The sequence below is a fragment of the Dufourea novaeangliae genome, unplaced genomic scaffold, assembly GCF_001272555.1.
Source record: "Dufourea novaeangliae isolate 0120121106 unplaced genomic scaffold, ASM127255v1 scaffold28, whole genome shotgun sequence".
Classification (NCBI taxonomy): domain Eukaryota; kingdom Metazoa; phylum Arthropoda; class Insecta; order Hymenoptera; family Halictidae; genus Dufourea; species Dufourea novaeangliae.
The window spans coordinates 695,517-710,810 of NW_015373917.1; the positions used below are offsets into that span (position 1 = coordinate 695,517).

The 15,294-nt window shown below is 36.6% G+C and overlaps 3 protein-coding genes across 4 annotated transcripts in view; 2 read left to right on the forward strand and 1 right to left on the reverse strand.

The window, feature by feature from the left end:
- Window positions 1-2,143: 2,143 nt before the first annotated feature.
- Window positions 2,144-6,103, reverse strand: LOC107194286 (39S ribosomal protein L32, mitochondrial). Of its 2 annotated transcripts, XM_015583888.1 has the most exons (5): window positions 6,013-6,103; window positions 5,539-5,790; window positions 5,313-5,455; window positions 5,068-5,219; window positions 2,144-2,320 (listed from the first exon to the last, which is right to left on the reverse strand). In XM_015583888.1, exons 1-4 carry the CDS (start codon window positions 6,101-6,103, stop codon window positions 5,082-5,084), a joined length of 624 nt encoding a protein of 207 aa, XP_015439374.1. In that variant the 3' UTR covers window positions 2,144-2,320; window positions 5,068-5,081. The 2 variants fall into 2 exon arrangements, with proteins under 2 accessions (XP_015439374.1, XP_015439373.1); XM_015583887.1 differs by lacking the exon at window positions 2,144-2,320 and having other exon boundaries at window positions 5,039-5,219.
- LOC107194234 lies at window positions 3,224-4,605 on the forward strand. Its single transcript, XM_015583824.1, has 5 exons — window positions 3,224-3,445; window positions 3,531-3,795; window positions 3,885-3,976; window positions 4,051-4,240; window positions 4,307-4,605. The coding sequence occupies exons 1-5, from the start codon at window positions 3,224-3,226 to the stop codon at window positions 4,603-4,605; spliced, it is 1,068 nt and encodes a 355-aa protein (XP_015439310.1).
- An 814-nt stretch (window positions 6,104-6,917) lies between the features above and the next one.
- The window catches only part of LOC107194259 (decaprenyl-diphosphate synthase subunit 1), a 39,742-nt gene continuing 31,365 nt past the window's right edge, over window positions 6,918-15,294 (forward strand). Inside the window, exon 1 of the mRNA XM_015583852.1 lies at window positions 6,918-7,096. Within this exon, the coding sequence (XP_015439338.1) occupies window positions 6,941-7,096 (156 nt within the window). The 5' untranslated portion in view covers window positions 6,918-6,940. The remainder of the gene's footprint in view (window positions 7,097-15,294) is intronic.

Consider the following 15,294-nt stretch of genomic DNA (forward strand, 5'->3'; position numbering starts at 1 on the left):
GTTTATTGTTATTGTCAATGACAGGGGATTAATCTACGTTCTTTAAGCTACAAATCGAATGCTTGGTCAAGACGAAAGTTGTCAGGATAACGTTGTATGACTTGTCCAAAGTGAACTAAACGGGGTACGCATCGCGAGATTGAGTGTCAACCTCTGCAAACAATTGAGATTTTAACAATGTTCTTGTAATTACTGGTTCCCACCTGCCAGAGAGTACTAATCTACGTTCTTTAAACTTCGAATGTAATCCATGACAAGGAAAACTGATGCACGTTTAGCAGTGTAAATCCGATTAAAACCTGTTGCAATCACATAACCACTAAACAGGCAACACTTTTCTTCGTCATGCATTACATTCGAAGTTTAAAAAATGTAGATTCGTACCCTATAACGGCTGATTCGTCTTAGCCAAGCACTCAACTTGTAGCTGAAAGAACGTAGATTAATCTCCTGTCAGTGGCAATAACAATAAACGACCAAAACACTGTTAAAATCACACTTTATTTGCAACGGTTGACACTGTATCTCGTCGTGCGTACCCCGGTTAGTTCACTTTGGACAGCTCGTACATCGTTATATGGACAGCTTTCGTTTAGCTGAAGCATTCGATTTGTAGCTGAAAGTACGTAGATTAATTCGCTTTCATTGATAATAACAATAAACGACCAGAACACTGTTAAAATCGCATTTAAACGCGGAGTACCACTTTTTTTTCGACCGGTGGCGCCACCCGCGGCAATTCGCTCAAACTGCTAGCCAAATAATACCGACAGGTGAGTGAACATTCCTAGTGATGGAAGTAATCTACGTTCTTTAAACGGTGTATCTAATGCAAAACGAAGAAGAGCCATGCCCGTTTAGTGGTGTAAATGTAATCGAAATCTATTGCAAGTAGGGTTGCCGCCCTATAAGGGGCTGCGGTAATACAGGCATAACTAATTTTACTAATTTAGGGGTTCTGCACTATTGGGTCCATGCATTAAGTCCGGAGGGACAATTTGAGACAAATGACGTTCATTTTAAGCGCTTAATTACTGAGATATTCGCATTTTTCCATCACTAGGAATGTTCACTCACCTGTCGGTATTATTTGGCTAGCAGTTTGAGCGAATTGCCGCGGGTGGCGCCACCGGTCGAAAAAAAAGTGGTACTCCGCGTTTAAATGCGATTTTAACAGTGTTCTGGTCGTTTATTGTTATTATCAATGAAAGCGAATTAATCTACGTACTTTCAGCTACAAATCGAATGCTTCAGCTAAACGAAAGCTGTCCATATAACGATGTACGAGCTGTCCAAAGTGAACTAACCGGGGTACGCACGACGAGATACAGTGTCAACCGTTGCAAATAAAGTGTGATTTTAACAGTGTTTTGGTCGTTTATTGTTATTGCCACTGACAAGAGATTAATCTACGTTCCTTCAGCTACAAGTTGAGTGCTTGGCTAAGACGAATCAGCCGTTATAGGGTACGAATCTTCATTCTTTAAACTTCGAATGTAATGCATGACGAAGAAAAGTGTTGCCTGTTTAGTGGTTATGTGATTGCAACAGGTTTTGATCGGATATACACCGCTGAACGGGCATCATTTTTCCTCGTCATGGATTACATTCGAAGTTTAAAGAACGCAGATTAGTACTCTCTGGCAGGTGGGAACCAGTAATTACAAGAACATTGTTAAAATCTCAATTGTTTGCAGAGGTTGACACTCAATCTCGCGATGCGTAGCCCGTTCAGTTCACTTTAAATAGCTTTTCCAACGTTCTATGGACAATTTACGTATTGATCAAGCATTCAGTTTGAAGCTCAAAGAACGTAGATTAATCCCCTGTCATTGAAAATAACAATAAACGACCAGAACACTGTTAAAGTCGCATTTAAACACGGAGTCTCCTCGCTCTCCGGCAGGCGAGGCCTGCGTGTATGGGCGGACGCGTGCGTGGACATCGGGAGCTGGAGCTTCGGCCCCTGTGGCCCCCGCCTTCGCGCGCGCGTTCGCCGGGGCCGCTGATGCAGTCGGGCTGGGGTTCCCGGCTGCATCCAAAGCGGCCCGGCAGTGCCGGCGTCGGAGTGCAGTCCTCTGACGTTGGCGGAGTAGTGTAGGGGGGGTGACCGTGGTATCGATCACGTCTGGGGGGCATTTCATCGCCCCCACGGAACGGGCTCCCCGATAAGGGTGACAAGACTAAGAGCACAGGCGCGGCGGTGCGTTCATACGAGATCCTGCCACCGCCGAGTTTCGCCCGAGAAGGCTGCTGTGGGGGTTTTAGTGGGTGCGAGTCCCACCCAGGACTCCGAGGCGCGCATAAGGCATTACCGCCGCTAAAAAAAAAAAAAAAAAAAAAAAAAAAAAAAAAAAAAAAAAACTGATAGCCTGTGCAGTATACATATGTAATTGATATAATAAAATATAGAATTGCGCGAATGAAAAAAAAAGAAGAAAAATACAGAAGAGGACATATATATATATATGTCTTCAATGTTACATATGTATTTAACTAATGCTCCTCACATATATGTTGTGCGTATTTATAAATGTGCGTACCATAAGAAATTTGGTTCCCATACACTATTTATGTAGAATAAATACGAATTTTTGAAACACCCCATATGGTGTAAGATAATGCGTTGAATCACGTTGGATTATCTTTGCGATATTGTTTGAAAACAACTGTCAGTCCCAGTTCGATAAAATGTATACACAATAGAAATCGACATGTTTATTTAGTTCCTGAATGTTAATGCAAAAGTGAAAGTGGACCTTAAGAAATAATTAAGTGCCGTATACTTTTCAAATATTGCGATACGACTTGTTAACAAGGGGATTCACCAACATCGCGTCATTAATCCCAAATGTATTTGTCAGTGAACCGTGTTAATGTCTGTCACTAATATCAACATATATGTTACTATTAGATACAAAGTACAATATCCGTATATGATTTGCACTAAACTCATGATAATTTCATATTGTTAAGATGTGCAAGGACATAACCTAATTTGAACATTTTGTGATTATTATTAACCTTATTCTCGTTCGTTGTGAAATTTGTACTTTTTACGAAATGTTTTCTTGATTTAAATTTTGATAAATGACATTGATTTTCTTATTTTCTACAAGTATCCTGCAATTTTCTTGCACATAATTGAAATATCCATTGCAACATTATTGGAGGTATAAATTGTGTTTATTTTGATCAAATGTATTAATGTATTATGAATGACATGGAACAAATAGAGAATCCAAATATTGAAAAACTTGGTTCTCACTATGCATTATTAGTTGCATTAAAAACCATGAATGAACGTTGTCGACAGTTGGAAACAAGATTAGCTACTGTCGAAGAAGAAAATATGTGTTTAAGGCTTGAATGTGGTAAAGACGAATCAACAGCAATTACAAAAGTCAAAACTGATAGTGAGGAAACTGTTGTACAAACCTTGAAGGTTCATATAATATTTCCTTTATAATCATAAAATATTTTAACTTTATGTGTAAATACAATGTACTTTAATACAGTTTGGTACACAGGAAAAAGTAGAAGAGCTTACAAAGCAGAAGTCTCAACTGAATCATCAGATTCTTATGGTAGCAGCAGAAAATCGTCAATTATGGAACCGATTAACAAAATTAACAAGAACTAATAAATCATTAGGTAGTCAATTAACAAAAATTTCTGATACACTTAAACAACATTCTCCTGCTCAACCAACAGATATTGTATCTTATAATTTTCAAGATATATCCCACTCCCCAAAACAACAAGATGATAATCAACAATTAATTACAAGTAACGGTTTGTATATACTTATGAAGTGTTTATTACATTAAGCATATTTCTCAGTCTAACAATTTTATTGTATTTTATTACTTTTATACTTTCAGGTGAAGGGGAACAAAGTTTGGAAGAAATATCGTTAAGACTTATCAACAGCATTATGTTAGAAAAATCAGACCTCGAACAGCAATATGCAGAAGTAAGTAAAACGTGCTATGAACTCTGTAGATGTTATGGTCTGCGATTAATGGTATTTCATAATCATTTAATTAGATGGTTGAGTTACAAAACAACACTGAAGTAAACTTACAAAATATTGGATTTACTTATCCAGAAGATTCTGATACAGATTTAGAATTACTAAAACAACATGACATTAGAATATCTCAAATAAAAAATACATTATTAGCACAACAAACTAAGTTAAAGAGGGCACTACAACATTTTAAAAAGATGAAAGAAGGTAAGCAATAATATACAGTGTCTCCATAAATTTAAAGAAAGTGTACCTTACATATGGATCTTATAGGAGCGATGTGTAACAATTGCCGCATGAATGCGAACAAAAAAATGTGTCAAGCTGGCACGCAATTCGATTCAGATGACAGTTTTAAAGAACACGGTGCAACTCAGACTAGCCTTCAAACTGTGAACCAACCTTTAGAAAGATGTTCCAATCCAGCAGAGAATGCTGAACAAGACAATAAAATTTGTCCGTTGTGTGGATCTTTTTATGGGAAAGTTACTTCTTTTGCAGAATTTCATGAACATGTTTTGAGTCATTTTTATAAAGAAGTATCTATAGATGGTTTTGAGATTGTTGACTAATAGCTGTTTAACGTACGAATAATGATAATAATCTTATGTAATTGATTTCTTAGCAAGTTCCATAAAATATTATGTTGTTTTAAAAAAAAAGAGGTAAATGTAAATACTATATGTACATTGACTGTAAGTGTGTTAACTTTATCTGGTGTAGAAGTGTTTGAACTACTGAATTTTGTAACTGCTGATCCAGATAAGATTTAACGGAAGCAAGTAATCATCACACAAAAATGCAATACAAATAAAAAGAATTAATTTATTCTATAAATAGTCAATAAAATTGTTAATAATGTTACATATACTATTTTGTTTTTATGCTGTGGCGATTAAAAAGAATTAAGATATTTACGTTACAATTGCAATGACACTATACTTTAAGAATAAAGTAAGGATGGTGAATATTTTACTTTTAATATTGTTTAAGTTTATTTTCACTCGAACTCTATTTGATATAAACAAAAGTACCTTGTTGGTGTAAATTATTCTTTAATTGCACTTAAAGGTGCATCTACAGGTTTTAGATTTGTCTCGTCAGATGATTCTTTTGTAGTTGGCTGAAGTAAATTCTGATTAAACCATTCAGGTCTCTTCTTAGGTAATTCAATGATTCTCTGTTTCTGTATAAAAATGTGATAGTGCATTATACATAAAATACAGGAGTTCCTATATAGAATGTAAATTATAATTGGAAACATAATTAACAGAAGTACCTTCCAAAATTCATCCTTCAGTCGTTCCTTTTCCCCTTCATATAACACTAAAACTTCTTGTTCTACTGGACTCAATCCTAATTCAGTTTGTATGGCCTCTTGCATTTGTTCTGTTTCCTTTTTTACTATTTCATAACAATATCCTGTGCACATTAAAATAATATTAATATACTAAAGTTTGCTTACTAACTAAAATTAACATTCATGGCCACCCTATAGATCTTACCACACAATGTATGAGCCTCGTAATCATGACCACATTTTCTACACATCAAAAGATTAGTTTTCGGAACATGTGGTTTCCAATTATATTCAGGTAGACCATATCTTCTATTCAATCGTTTTTCTAAACTACGGCGCTTTTTAGGTACTGCCCATAAAAATGCATCATTCAAAATATCCTTTAAAGATCGACTAGGTAAATTAGGAGCCTGCACTTGATTCACAACATGGTTACGCTCGATCACACATAAACCAGCTAAATGAAATACAAATAATACATTTCAACAATAGTATGGAATATACACAATAGCTAAGTGTATATCTATTTGAATGACATTATATTCCGATCCATTTGTACATAAATTTAATCGGTGTTCCTCTTAGAGGTTAAGACATATTAAATACGTATTTAGTTTGTTATTTCTAATGCGTTACGCGTATAAAAGTAAATACAATATAAAACTGATTTTCTTATGACCTGGTGGAAAACCGCGACCAAGAATAACATCAACTGCTCGTTCAAATGTTTGAAAAGCATGGGATAACCTTCTCAACCAGCCGCTCGCCATGATTAAGGATTACTATAGATCAATTAGTTTGAGACATATCAAAACACGCGAATTAAAGGGCAATTCTCATCATATATAAATTTCTAAAAACATTAAGGCTCGTATTTATTTAATTTATTTACGTTATTCCATTCATTTCAATTACTATAGGAATAGTATAATTATAAAAAATTCTTCTTCGAACTTATTTTTACAGAATGTAATTGTATAAGATCTCTTTTTATGATATTCAGAAAAGCACATTAGAACTTGGAGCGTTAATAAAATTTAATTGATTTACAGTGGATAAAAAAAGTAATTGGCACACTATCAGGTCTCTAAATATGTGTAAGTATATATATATTGAACAGTACGTATAGGACATAATGATAAAAACCGTATCCTTTGAAAGTTTATTACAAATGGATGTATAGGAAGGTAATAGAAATTTTTTTGATACAAACTGAGAAATTATAAGATTATTTTAAAAAAATGGATGTATATCAGTTTCATCCAGTTTTACCCACTACATGTTTCAAATTTAAATGGGCGAGATGTCGCCAACAAGCACCCTATTCGTCATTTCTTCGAAAGTCTACAAACGATTTCTTCGGAAATACTCGATGACCGAAGTCAGTCAAGATCGTCAAGATTCACAGGTATAAGTCAGTATAAGTATACCATTCCGATTTAATGCCGTACACAGCAGGTGTATTTACAAGTGGGGAAGGGAAAGGGAAAACCGAGTGGGGGAGCGATTTTGAAGTGTCGGTGGGGACGTGGGGACTAGTGGAAGTTCCACTGTGGAACTCGAAAGTCTTTGGGAGTTGTATGACTCGGCTCACTACAGTTTTCGCTATGGCGTGTATAGGGTCGAGTAGGCTCTGTGCTCGTGCAGAGAAATTGTGCCAGTTCGGACATTTCGCCCAATTACGAAGGAAAGTTTCAACGACATGTGTCAAGTCACGACCCAGAATCGAGCAGCAGACCAGCACTTTGGTCCAACACTGTCAGGTACGTTGATTTCGCTATCAATGTTACCTTAGTGCACAAGTAATCTTATCTCTGATAACTACCCAGTTCTAGCGCTAAATTTCGAAATTGTTCCTACGCTTGTACTATGTTCCTATTCTACGATACAGCCATAAACTCATTCAATTTCATTCATTTTTCGTGGAATATCATAACTAATCCGTGTGTCGATGCCGACATAACCTACTCTCTCTTCGATGAATCTCGTGATTTAATTTAATGTGTCATGCAAGGGTTTCTAAACATTCGGATGAAAATGTATCAAATAATCATTAATATCTATGAATTGTGTGATACAAACAATTATAATTGATTTTACAGACTACGTAAATTACATAATGTCTAGTTAAATGTGTCGGTAAAACACGTTCCTTCACCGAGAAACTGTTGAACCTGAAATAATGAAAAGTAAACGATCGGTTTTTCGTGTACGTATATCGCGTTGCTATTTTAAGAGCAAAGTCACGTGTAAGAAAATAGGAAGCGACAGATATACATAAAACATTGCGTGCAAAATTCGTGAAACCACGTTTTTGTCCGGTCGAGCTGTCAGCTGTTCCTAGCAGACGACCTAGTTGGCGTCTGTTACTTACGTAGTTCAAATTACCATCGTAGGATAGTATTATAATAAAAGCATCGACAACTTCTTCTCAGAACCATATTAGAAATCGTAATTTGAATTATATTCTATTAACATTCTCATTACATTAAACGATCTTGTTTGTAATATCGTCTAAGCTTTGCGTTGACTGTGTGAGCGCCGGTCGACCATCGAACGCATGCGCAGTGGTCAAATTCGAATACGTTTTCGCTTGAACGCGCGATTACAAATATGGAAAGTTCAATTCGTATCGTGTTATTCAGATGAAATCGTCAGAAATTATTGCAAAATTATATTATACGTCTGTTTTCATTAGGAACAATGTTTTCCGTTATGGAATATTAATTTTCTCGCCGATAGTTTCTAATTCCATCTAAATTTCCGAGCACCTTAATGGCCTCTAACGAAAGTTTTCCATAAATCGTTCGACGAACATCCAAACGAATTGCACGACTTTCTCTGCTCGAAAGTCACACGGAGACCGGATTTTGAAATCTCTTTCGGTCGGTCGGTCGGTCGGGGAATCGAAGACGAGGAGAGTTCGGAACACACAGGCGACAGCTAATCGTCCGTACTTATTACGCAAGTCTTAGGCAAACGATGGTCAGCCGTTGTAACCCGTGCAGAAAGATTCTTTTCTCTATTTCGCAGCGATACCGATCAATATTATCGAATTGAGCGAGAACCGGTCGTCGCGGGGACTCCCGGGACGAATTTCATGTCCCGCTTCTTCGTAAGTAGGCTAACTGGCCCGTGAGATATCCTTCTTCGAGCATGGTTAACCTAGGGAATTCACGCTCTTGACTTTCTCGGCTTGTTTAGTTGGGCTCCGCGCGTATAGATCTCTGCTCTTACTCACCGATTCTCCCTATGAATCGAGAGTTGTACGTTTTTCTTTTTTTTTGCAGACCACGGTTTCTATAATTCTGTGTAATTTCTTACTAATACTGCGTATGTCGTATTTTACGCAGAAATTACTTGTTTAGAGAGTGGTGCACTGTTTTTGTCACGGTTGAAAAGTAAGAGGAAACTTAAAATAAAATTTTGGGGGTATTTCTTTTAAAAGGAATAAAATTCGAAAAATTGTAAAATTAATTCCCATTTGGCTTATTAAATACTCTTTTCCTATTAAATTATAGAATACCTAGAATGACACAATTCAAAAATGTCTTTATCCCTCAGTTTCCAGAATTCTGATACGTTTTTGACTTACTATTTTCTCAAGGGCGAAAGTGTATGTTTTCTAATACATATTTTTATTCCTTTGTTTTATTGTGTAATACACATTCTGTTATGTAAAAGTATCTGTCTCCTATTCAGAGAAAGATACTGAAAAATATTTAATCAGGTGAGAAATAGCTAACAGATTTAACTCCCCTCGAAATGTTTCCATTTCCTTCAAGTGTAAATTTTGTAAATTAAGATTCAAGAAATGTGGCAATATGTTCGTCAATAATATGATGTTTCTTAATATTTAGGAAAGGAAATATAAGCGTTTCGGAAAAGTATGAATGTAAAATTATCTAAGTTGATCTAATCTGTCAAAATAGGGGTATAAAGATTGCTCAGTAATCGTGAATATTTTGGTTGCCAACACAAGGGTTAAACGTAGTGAACGTAAACGTCACTTCGGTGACTTCAACGCGTGTTAAACGCACTATCGCCGAACTCGTAGCGATCATTTAGATGAAATTCAATTCTATATAATTATTTTCCATGAAACATTATTTCATCTAAAGGGTGACGTTTATTATATACATACACATAATACTTAGATCGTAATTATAGTCGTTTATTCGACATGTTAAGGGTACCGGTACCATCGTGGCAGCAAAGTCAAGCCTTATGGTGGATAGAGAGTGTTCCGGGTCGGTTTCTATGTCACGAAGTGAAATTCCTAATCGTCATTAAATGCAAATATAAGGTCATTAACACCGTTTGATTTGCAAGTTTTGTTCCACCGAGCGTCGCTCGCCATAACTCGCGCCACAATAAGGGAGATTTCCTTCATTGACGCACGCAGCGTCTTTTGCTTTTGAAATTCTGTTCTCGTGAACGATCCACGTGCGTACGCACGCATAGGAATGCGTGAATAGTTTTACAATTACGATTGTTGTGTTAAATTACTGCGCACTGCATTCGATGAGCCAGTCCGTGAATTAACATAAAGGTCTCGCGCGCGACTCGTCGGCGCGTTTGAACCACGAGGCTGTTAAAAGCCAATCAGTCACCTTGAGTTATTTATCCCGGGAACCGTAACTGTCTCTAAATTAATTTCACATTAATAGCTTGCATATGTATATTCCAATCTACCGATAAGAAAATATATTTCGTTAAGTCGATTTTCATTCAGGCCTAATTTAAGTGGAGGAATGTAGTAATGTAACAGTTTATTAAACGGTCCACGAGGGTTAATGTGAGAAAGGGCATAATAAGACTGATATCTGCGTCAATAATTTTAAAGAAATATATACAGTAGTATTGTCTGTTATGGATCCCTTTAATGTATGTATGTATATGCAAAATACTTTGTATTGTAGTTCAGACTTCTTGAGTCTTCTTAAATATTCACGGTGTTTGCAACATTCAATTCATATGTAATTTTATATTCTTGTATACTACGACTAATGTCAATTACTGGACAGAGGTTATAAATAACTTTTTCACAGAAATTCACAAATTGAAACTTGAATACGGTAAAGTGCGAATAGAATGTCAGAATCACTAAACCAGGGAGGGAAACATAAGAAAAATATGTAATAACTAAAGTAGCAATGTGTAATAACTAAATTAGCGTCGTAAACTTTATCTTACACGTGTGCAACGATTTTGCCTGCAATAATCCGGGGTGAAACCTGTTAGTCTGTCCCTGAAACCATTACTTTGCCAGGACTGGGTTTATTGAGACATTTTTCTTGTTTTTTTTTTTCCATTTTTATGTGATCTGTTGTCGGAACAAGTTCGTGATCCTATAATTCTGATACGAATCACGCGTTCACCTGAGACATTCACATCGATTGGCAGTACCACGATGCTCGTTGCGATATACCACATCCGGTTGCTTGTTTTTCGTGCTTTTTGAGCGTGGTTCACCCAAGGCCGCGTTAATTAAGGGTATTTATTTTTCGAGGACATATCACTGGTATGTACATCATCGTTCAGGATGCTTTTCTCTCGAACAATGGTCGGCATTGCCTTTACGCGAGATGCTCGTCACAAATCGACCAAGAAAACGTACGCTCGTGACATTTACGAACCTTTACTTCACCGTGATTTCTTTTGCATGGTAACCTTTGACTGGCTTTGAACGCGTACCGTTCGCGGTTTTTTATCCACGGATGAAACCGTCGATCCAACCTTTGCCCCGTTTCAACCTCAATTTCTCTCTATCTGTTCACACTTGTATTAAAAGAAGTTTAATATTTTCGAAGCCACTTATTATTATGTGGCCAGTGTCTCGGGATTGGTAGTTGCGTTCACGTTGGGTGTGTTGTGTACGTGTGAAAATTAAATTCTACATCAGAATTCTTTTTAAAAGTCAACTAGATATGCGAAGTAGACAAAGTGAACAGTGACTAATGGACTGTGAATGTTTGTTCAAAATTAAGTTTTTGTATAGTACCTTACAACAAGTGGAGTGGAACGAAAAATGAGTTCATACACTTATGGAGTTATTAGATTCAAAGTAAGGTTCGTAATTAATTGTAACTTGTTAATCTCTTTAAATAAAAATAATATTCTTATTCGTTTTTATTCTATTTTGATTTGTAAGTGCTTACAATTTGCAGTTCGGTAATGAAAATTAAAGTTCACTCTAGAACATTAATTGAAATTTTACATTTTTTTCTTATACGAGCACGATTTGTCCTGAAATGGAATATTAGCCCATTTTTTTGTGTAATTAGTCGAAGTTAATCGGAGCACTGTAAGCATTTCTTCAAATTCACTGACTTTAAGTTTTCGCTAAATTTTGAATTACCCATAACTGACTTTTAGAGTCTGAAATATGAGGAACGAATTATGCAACTATAAACAGAACGAATCCACATATTATGTCATTTTGAAAAAGGTTGCACGTTCACTGACAGTTACTTAGCTACAGTCCCATAGAGATTTCCCAAACACTTTCTCTTTTTCAACGTTACATAAATTTTTCTCCGAACAGCAAACAGACGACGAGTAAAACAGAAATCCTACAAGCAAAATAAAATGTACTTTTATTGGATCGCTTCGATTGAAGATATTGGAGATTAATTATAAAATATTTAAGATTATTAATACGTAAAATATAAATCACATTTCATATTTTTGTGATGAATTCATTGCACTCTAAGCACGACACTTCCATACATACTGGTAATTATTAGTTGCGTACAGTTATATCTCAATTAACAAGAGACAAATTTACACGAATTATTTTCGAAAATGATTGATTGTCCCCAACATTTAGTAATAGCCTTGATTTAACAGTAAATTCCCGTGTAAAGACTTGGTAGTTGCACCAGGTGTCAATTAAGGTCAAGCAAATTTCATTCCCATGAATTCTACTCTCAGTTCCTATAATCGGTGTACTAACTATAATCTCCACTTAATCACCAAATTCATTCCAGTCACATCGATATCTTTCATAAACGAACCATTCGTTCGTCACAAGAAAAACACGTACGCAGAATCGAATGTCGTTCACCTTCCTCTATTGAGAGCGGCATGGTCATTAAAATAGACGGAAGAAAAAAAATGGAATGCGTGATAATTTGCCGATCGTGAGGTATCTAACCGACGCGGTAAAATTGTTTCGTTGTGGGAGAACCGGTCTCCCCCGTTCGATTTTTGCCATTCTTTTTCGAGAGCGAACGTTTACGCACAGAAGTCGGCCCGTTGATACGCTTAAAATTATCAGTTGCGCGTTGGGCGTGGATATTACGTTATAAAAAAAATGAAACAAAAAAATGGCGATTGAAGTTTCCAAGTGTAGTTGTGCATGTTCATCGTTTGAATCTTACAAAATTAAATTAAAATTAAAGAAAATAAAATAACTAGAACGTCCCCTCAGATCTCCTAAACGCCGACTGGTGTGCGCTAGCGTTCACGTTTGGAAACTATGCTCCACGCAAATGATCAGTGAGCACAAGTTGTTGCTAATTACCTCACGACCCATTGAAATACATTAAAATCAGGCGCGAAACATCTACAAGCGAGTCGACTCTTTTTCTCGCGGCTCTTCCACCGGGCAGAAATGTACCTGCACGGGTTGCGAGGGGAAAGAAAAAAAAAAGAAATAAGAAAGATCGACTAGAGATCACTTCGCGAGACACGGCTCAACTTACATTCCGCAATTTTATATTCCCCCGATCGCACAGAAATCCATCGACACGCAACAATATAATTTAACGGTGAAACAGTGTGAAATATAAGTCATCGATTTACCGAGTCCGATCCGTTTGCGCCGTTTAACGCACCTTTCGCTCCTTGTTTTTGCACGAGGACAGAAGCGACAAAGCCGACGACGCGGAGATCAACGTCCACGTTGCGTCTGCGACAACTGCTTAGATAACAGGCGTATGAACGGCACCGTGTCGGTTATTGAATTATGCAATGCCTCTGTTGCTTTCTCGAAAAAATTGACCGGACGAGAGTCCCCTGTATCAAATTTTGCTAATGAGCACGGTAAAACGAGACGAATCGCCAGAGCAAAAGGTGAAACCTCTTATGAAAGTAAGCAATGGGTCTAGAGTTACTACAAATTTCTTTTTTTTTTGTTTCGGATTTAAGGTTTCACGAAAATTAGTACGTTAGATTTTTTTTTTTAATTTAACTAAACAACTATTAACAAAACACATACAATTTCAACGATTTATGACTTTAAAAACAAAATAAAGCGTGTCTGACTACGTACAGCCTTTTCCACTGTGGCAGTCGATATGTTAATATTTTTGCCCCCGCCTGACTGATAACCTGGCTACGCCAATGCATACGTGTGAGCATAACGTTCTTATGCAAACAAATAAAAAATAGGATACGCATAACAAGGAGAAATATCTTGAAGGATCTTGGTGCGTCACTTGGCGAGTACTTGATCAATAATCTATGTAATAAGGAGTGATTACATTGAAGGCTTGAATGTTGCACGCGTAACTATGTGATCACACGCAGGATCAGTGTAATTTAAGTGACATTAAAGGCTTTTTTTTAATGAATCTCTAGTTAACTCAGTAATAATGTGAAGGTAATTCGCTTCATTGCGAGGACACCTCCGAGAAATATTGAGTAGCCGGTGGTAATTTCCCGCAGCTCCTTACGATCAACGGTGTAATTTACAATAACGTAAGCTTTGAGGTCGGTCTTTCGGTGGAGGTATAATTGAAGAGAACGACCGCGATGTGCAGAGGAACGTGACACTCTTGTTCTACCGGCTCACGAGAAACCGGTATTAACGTTACACTAATCGAGACCTGTAATCAAAGACCTGTGGCATTTCTAAGATTCGATGTGGTAATTAGTAGCCGGATAGCGATAATTAATTTCGTTCGATAACTTCCGTTATTAGTTCTCTAATTAACACCTGATGCTTAATGACATTCAAATTATTGTCCGAACATTTTGTTAAAATAAAAATTGCGATTACTAAAGAATATTGCTGTAGATTAAGGTTAAATAGTTACAGTAATTATAATAAGGCTTAAAGCATTGAAAATTAAGACGAATATCACAGTGGCGCGTAACATTTTTTTTGGAGAAAACTTTCTTAACCCTTGTGTGATTAACCCATTTCTATATTTCCTGTAACAGTTTTATATGTTCTGGCAAAAGTATCGCAAAATCGCTTCGGATCCCCATTCTTTGAACATTTTCCCGTCGATTTACGTTTTTATTTATGGGAAACATTTTAAATATTAAATTTTCGAACTTATTTATACGCTTGTTAAATAAATTTAGTAATCGATATCACTTCAAATAATTATTAGAAATATTCTCTGAACTTTTCACAGTGAATCAAATTTCAATGTATGATAAAATCAAGCCCATTTTGATTTTCATCAGACGCATAGATTGCATACATATTAAAAAGGTATTCATTCGAAACTATAACTGGAGAGTATCAAAACCGAACAGGCGACACCTTCGATCATTCCGCTGGAATAAGAAATTAATCAGCAATTGGAATAGACATCGAGTACCAACAAGTTCGACACGTTAATTCGTTTAATCTATCGATCTATGTTTCGTGGAAGCATCTGTGTTTAGTTTGTGGAGTGTCTCGCGACGACAGGTGCGAATCAGCCAAAAAGTTTACAACCTACCGTTATCAGGATTAGTGTCGAAAGGAGATCGATGCCTGATAAATTCTCCATTCAGGGAGTGTTTGTGAATCATTCGCGGCTCAGAGTGCGTCAATTGAAACGCACCTTGCATGAATGAACACTCGTCTCTCTCTCTCTCTGAATTCGCTGGGAACGTTGACGGTGCCGACAAATCTCACGCGTAACACCGGCATATCAATCAGACACGCGCAGCATCACGATGATTGCAAAATACTGTTATGGAATGCCCCTATCTTCCACGGATCGATCAGGCATAC

Coding starts and splice junctions, on each gene's coding strand:
- LOC107194234 (XM_015583824.1), top strand. CDS start 3,224: ATGGAACAAATAGAGAATCCAAATATTGAAAAACTTGGTTCTCACTAT. Junction 3,446..3,530: donor CTGTTGTACAAACCTTGAAG/GTTCATATAATA, acceptor TTTGGTACACAG/GAAAAAGTAGAAGAGCTTAC. Junction 3,796..3,884: donor ACAATTAATTACAAGTAACG/GTTTGTATATAC, acceptor TTATACTTTCAG/GTGAAGGGGAACAAAGTTTG.
- LOC107194286 (XM_015583888.1), bottom strand. CDS start 6,103: ATGGCGAGCGGCTGGTTGAGAAGGTTATCCCATGCTTTTCAAACATTT. Junction 5,791..6,012: donor TGGTCGCGGTTTTCCACCAG/GTCATAAGAAAA, acceptor TATTTCATTTAG/CTGGTTTATGTGTGATCGAG. Junction 5,456..5,538: donor CGAGGCTCATACATTGTGTG/GTAAGATCTATA, acceptor TAATGTGCACAG/GATATTGTTATGAAATAGTA.